Source organism: Sturnira hondurensis, unplaced genomic scaffold (genome assembly GCF_014824575.4).
Source record: "Sturnira hondurensis isolate 20B ecotype Veracruz unplaced genomic scaffold, ASM1482457v3 Scaffold0004152, whole genome shotgun sequence".
NCBI lineage: Eukaryota > Metazoa > Chordata > Mammalia > Chiroptera > Phyllostomidae > Sturnira > Sturnira hondurensis.
The window spans coordinates 7,928,429-7,934,563 of NW_028076783.1; the positions used below are offsets into that span (position 1 = coordinate 7,928,429).

The 6,135-nt window shown below is 38.1% G+C and overlaps 1 protein-coding gene across 1 annotated transcript; it reads right to left on the minus strand.

Moving 5' to 3' along the window:
* Window positions 1-209: 209 nt before the first annotated feature.
* On the minus strand, window positions 210-5,812 carry SPINK9 (serine peptidase inhibitor Kazal type 9). Its single transcript, XM_037045003.1, has 5 exons — window positions 5,804-5,812; window positions 4,455-4,512; window positions 3,681-3,709; window positions 1,605-1,732; window positions 210-344 (listed from the first exon to the last, which is right to left on the minus strand). The coding sequence occupies exons 1-5, from the start codon at window positions 5,810-5,812 to the stop codon at window positions 299-301; spliced, it is 270 nt and encodes an 89-aa protein (XP_036900898.1). The 3' UTR covers window positions 210-298.
* Between the last annotated feature and the right edge of the window lie 323 nt (window positions 5,813-6,135).

Consider the following 6,135-nt stretch of genomic DNA (forward strand, 5'->3'; position numbering starts at 1 on the left):
AATGCCAGGGAGTGTTTTCCTAGCTTGAGAAAGAAGGCATCAGCTTTAGGTCTTTTGATCATCTCATTCCCATCACCGGTTGTAATCGGCCTTTCCCCACTGGAATGTGTCCCTGAGATGGCTTATCAGACATCATTCAAAAGTGAAACAAGTCTATAAGATTCAATGTAAACAAAAAAGGTCAGACATGTTCATCTCACATGTGTCTACTTTATTCTAGAAAGAAATCAAGATAGAATGGTGGCAAGATTGTATGGAAGAAGAAATGTGTTTCTTGTAGTAAAACCACAAGATAGATTCAACACTTTCCAAAATGTACAAATTTAAGTTTGTTGTCAGTTCTCCTGTGGAGAGGAAAGAGTAGCAAATGAGAAATGCTGAAGCCATAGGCACTTTATTAGCATCTAAACTTCACCAATGACCTCTTACATATCACTGCATTTACTGATGCGTTTAGGAGGAGTGACTGCAATTGAGAAATGTTTCAGCAGCTCGTGCTGGTTACATAAGGTCAATACTCCAGATACATGACAGTATATGTCCCTGAAAACACATTTTAATGGTAATTTAAAGGGGATGCACAATTAGATACCTCTTATGATATGATTATAATATTTTTCTTATTAAAAAAGAACCAGAAGGATATACCACATATATGAGATGTTTGTTTTCATTCGTGTATATTTTGAAAAGAGTTAAAAGGAACTATATATTTCTATACATTCCAGTATATAATTTATCATTTAATATTTTTAAGCTGATGCTAATATACCTTATAGACAATTACTTTGTAACCTTTAAACTACTATGGGCTATTTGATTTTATAAATTCAATTTTTGTTGGTGCTCTAACATATATATTTTGTGGAGAAATCATACTTTAAAATAGAAGAAGTTCTTTAGGTTTTCTAGATCTCATCCCCCTTTGGTACCAATCATTAGGTGGTTCTAATGTATTCAAACTTAGCTGAAGCTCAACAATAAACAGGGCTCATTCTAATAGGTGCAGACTGGCACGCCTAGGAGGAGGGACATTCCTCAATCCAGGAAACAGATTATGAGATGACTTGGTGACTTTCTTGTATAGGGAGTTCAAGCAATCAATTAGTAGTTGAAAGTGGAAATAACCCTTTAGTTTCCTTCCAACGCAGAGATGTTAGGCTTCTCTGATTACTACTACCAGATGGCATTGGGATACAGTAACAGCAGGGGGCGACTCCAGATCACGTAAATGGTGAGCATTCTGTTCATCAGGGTCAAGGTGAGATGATACCATATTCCTTATGCCCTAAACCACTTCTTGGAATTGACATGCATTTATCTTTTTTTAAAGATTTTATTTATTCATCTTTAGAGAGGAAGGGAAGGAGAGAAGGAGAGAAATATCAATGTATGGTTGCCTCTTGTGAGTCCCCTGCTGGGACTGGCCTGCAACCCAGGCATGTGCCCTGACCGGGAATCGAACCGCGATTGTGTGGTTCGCAGGCCCAAGCTCAATCCACCAAGCTACACCAGCCGGGGCAAGGAGAAGTCAGACATGCATTTATCTTAACACGTAATTATTAGACCTTAACTATAGAAAAGAAAAATATTTTGATACTTACATAACTTTATCACAAAAGGTGCAATCATTGCTATAAGTTTTGCCATCAGATCCACAAATTGGTGCATATATGGAATAACAAATTCTCCCTTCTTCTGGTAGCGCCTTTTTAAACTTACTGCAATCAATCTGAAAATACATATTAAAAACCTTCCATTTCTTCAGCCAAATCTTTATTCCCAGGATTTAGAATTTTGCAAGCAAGTTGAGAAGGTTCTCAATGCATTCACTTCTTATTCCCATTGTTTGTCCTCCTCTAATCTCTTTGAAATAGGTCAAGTATACAAGATTTTTATATCAGATATAAAATCATGAGTGGTAAATTTCTTTGTGGTAGCCAGTAACCAAATCAAAATTTATTTAGATGTGGAATCTATTCCACAGCACCAATGCATCCATCTTTAGCACCCATGTCACATTCACCTTCCTGCTATTTCTCTCTTTTACTTGAAAAGTTGTATCTGAATATAATTGTGAGATGTGTTATAAAAATAAATACCATAGTTTTAATAACTAGCACATCACTGGCAACTTTACCATTAATTTTTGGTAATAAATTACTTATTCTACCCATCACCAGCACATAGACAGAAAAATGTATGCTAACATTGTAGTTGTGAACCACTGTTTGAAATTCAGGGAGCAAAGCCAAGATGATGAGACATGGTGGGAGGAAAAAGACCATTACCATGAAAGAATCTTCTGGATTTTCATCCATAAGCAAACTGAGTATGGCTAGTAAAATAATATACATTAGAACTCAAATCCTGCCTATATAACCCTGGGACAATTATTTCACCTCTCTAAGCCTTAGTTTCTTTATCTGCAAAATGAAAGTGATATACCTACATTGTCAGATTTAAGTAGCAAATATGTAACTGAGAAGATATGTGTAAAATGTTTAGCACTGCATGGCATGGAAAATACTGAATGAATAATAGCTATTATTTCTATCCATTGGCTTTACTTCCGGGTCTGCACAAACTCCAGTTCCATACAGGAGACTGCGGTTCCAGCTCTTTCCACCCAAGAACTCCTAACATGATATTTTACTAATTGGTGAATATTTCTACTTGGATAACCTGTATGCTCAACCTTAAAGTCAAATTCCTCCTGCCCTTCAATTATGTTGTAGGAGTTAAGTTATTCGTTCCTTCGGTTACTAAGCTCTAGGCAACCTTCTAAATCCTTGGGCTGAGCTGAATGCTGGCAATACAGAGATTGGGAAGCATGATGTATCAGCAGAGTGACCTCATGGGCTAGTGGAGCTGAACAAAAATTGTGGCGCTCCATGCTGAGAATATGCCAGCGTGAATGATTTCCCTTCCTCTCCTTGCCTGCTCAGCCCCCAGTGCCAGAACTGATGTACTACAATGTAATCAGGAAACTACCAAGGCTTCATGCCCATGAACCCCTTTCCTCCTCACACATCCACTAAGTTGTGAAGGAAGGTTTGAATTCAGGCTAGCCTGGGTCCAAAATTTATGTTCTTAACCTCACTGTTTCCTTTAATGTATTGAAACAAATGACTCAAAGCAGTGAAAGGAGGTGAGTAAGGCCTGAGGGTCACACAGCTAGAAAGGAACCCCAAGTGCCTGATAAGCACTTGGTTTAAAAATGTTTGCTCTCACTTCTACATTTTTCTCAACAGGAGTCATTACTTAATATGAACCATGAAGGAAAGCTTACTGTAAAATCTTCATTCTTTAGGATAGAGGACGAAGATATATGTGGTCCATTTAAAAATTATAAGAATCTGGACTTGTCCTTACTGAGTTTTACTCTGTGTGGGTACTGCCCCGAACCCTTCCATACACTATGGCTTTAAGTCTCACAGTAATCTTACGGGGCAAGTCCTGTTACCATGGCCACATGTTCCAAGAGCTGGAATTGAAAGGACTTTATAACTCTGATGCTAAGTTTCTAACCATTTTGTTCCTTTACCTCCATTTCAGAAAGGTCTGTCTACAGTTTTTGAATAGAAGCAATTTTGGTACTTAAAAATGTAATTATATACTGATACTGGCTTTAAAATTACATAAAAGTAGGACTTTCATATAAAGATAGATGTACTGACCTGCTGACCATGTCTGGCACATTCTACATCTGTAAGAAAAACAAGTACAAGAAAAAAATTAACTCTGGAAGAATCTAATCTTACCTGAAAAAATCTTTGATTAATGTCTCAGTTCTCTTAACCTCTCCTAAAAATATAAGAGTCTCTTCAGAACTTTTGTCTCAGATAATATCAAAGGTTGAGGCTCAACACATTAATTTACTTACTTATTTATTTTGGAGCAGGATTAGAATGTAGCCAAAAGGATAGAAAAGCTGTTATAATAATAAGGAGTTTGTCTTATTCTTTTCTACCTGATAATCAGAGCTCAGAAAATATTTTAAAAATCAAGGGAGTTTTCTATTAAGGAAGCATCTGCTCTTCTGTAAGCAATCATAGACAACCATGGTTGAAGATTCTAGAAAGTCAGATTTTAACTCAATAGTGGAAGGGGAGTAACAGTTCATGCTGCCGAACAATGGATTGGGCTGCTCTGTGAAGAAATTAGGTCTCTATAAGTAATGATATCAAGTCAGAGCAGAGTCTGGATGGACACTTTCTAAAGAAATTACACAAAGTGTATGGGTAAGAATTTCACCTTAGTTGACCATTTAGGTCCACTTGAGTGTCTGATACAATAACGATTTAGTGATTTATTGGTGGAGACAAAAAAAATGCCCTTCCAAAAGTTCCCCTTGTTATCTATGTGATGTATGCATCCCAGAATGATGTAGGCAGAGGATGGCATGAGCAATCGGTATTGTGCAGGGGCAGTGCTATGAGGTAGATACTCACTGACGGTAGTTGTGAGTGCCAGAGCCAAGAGCAGGGCAAGGCTGTCGCTTTCATGCTGCTGGAGATGTCAAGGGCAATCAGATGGAGGCAAGGGAAGTGTTTTTCTGGTGTCTGCCAGTACAGCCTTATATAGTGTCAAAAGTTCCTTCCTCAATTGTGAAACAGCTACGTGCGGGAATCAGAATCCTGAAAAGAGGCCAGAAACACCTCTTTCCTGGGTATAGAAGTTCTTTTATTGTGAAAGACATTCTAATAGGTCATAAGACCTTGTAAAAAGTAATAGGACCCAATAAAACTGGCATTATATCCTTTTATTTTTATGTCCTTAAAAGTTTCAGAGTTACACATCTGTTACACAATTTGATCTTCATAATGAGTCTGTCACACAGTTATTACTATTTTCTTTGCTCTACAGATAAGGAAGTGAAGTTACAAGAAAGTTAATTTTACTGCATTTTCTGCCAGTTGCACTGCCTTTGCCAGGAACAGTTGTTAGCATGGCAGCTTTATGGGTGTTGGCATATTCCCAGGTTTCCCTCTTTCTCCCTTCCTTGTCCAGCATCAAATGGAAAATGTTGCCAACTGAGACACCAGACTGGGCACAGAGAAAAGGTATCAAGTCTTTCTTTTTTTGACAGAACACCTTCACAGTCTTTTTTTTTGAACCTCAAGACAACCCAACTAGTTAAACGAGGAGGAACAAGAATAACTTCCTCTTTGGGGTGAGGGGGAGGTGTCATGTTGTGCTGTTCTTTAAATTTAAATTATATTTTATTGTTTATGCTATTGAGTTGTCCCAATTTTGCCCCTTTGCCCTTATCCACCCAGACCCCCAACTCCCTCAGGCAATCCCCACACCACTGTCCATTGTCCATGGGCCACATATATATATTCTTTGGCTATTATATTTCTTATGCTGTACTCTACATCCCCATGACTATTCTGTAACAACCAACTTGTACTTCTTAATCTCTTCACCTTTTTTGTCTATACTCCAGACCTCTTCCCATCAACACCCAAGTCTTGGCTAAGCTAAAACTAGCGGTGATCCATACTCTTTATCAGGGAGATAATTTTCCCACGAATCTCAAATTTGGGGAGCTGGCACAATGAATGGAACTAGTGAGTGCTCAAACCACGTTTATTTTCCAGATCCTTGGTGGACACTTCTTTGTCAAGGGCCCCTGGGAGAAGGGCCTCTTTGAGGCCAATAATAAAAAGCTTTGGGACCATCTTAACCAAGAATGGACCTAATGGCTGCAGTGGCTGGACTGTCCCCAAAGCTTTGGCTGTGATTCTCTACTCCCCAAATGCAGACTGATAGTTGGAGAATAAGATGTTGACTTTACCAGGGCCATAGTCACATACATGGAGAGTGACATCTTCTGCTAATACAGTGACTTTTAGTAATCAAGCCACCAATCCTTTTCCCATGTTTTAAACAAATTGAATTGTGTTTTCTTCAAACCATGCTTCATTGAAAAACTTTGATAAAGGCTACAAGGACACTTATTTTAGAATGTAACAATTTTCGAATAGAGTGACCCTATGAGTAAATCTTGGAAGCAGCTCCTGCAGTTTTGGTAGATAGAAATTGGAAGTCACTGTCTTTACATGTTTAATGGAAGTGGTATCAAAGGCTGGGAGACTAAAATTCACATTTGTTTCCCTTGGAAAAGAT

Coding starts and splice junctions, on each gene's coding strand:
- SPINK9 (XM_037045003.1), bottom strand. Junction 3,710..4,454: donor GGCACTCACAACTACCGTCA/GTGAGTATCTAC, acceptor TTTTTCTTACAG/ATGTAGAATGTGCCAGACAT. Junction 1,733..3,680: donor GTGCCAGACATGGTCAGCAG/GTCAGTACATCT, acceptor ATGTATTTTCAG/ATTGATTGCAGTAAGTTTAA.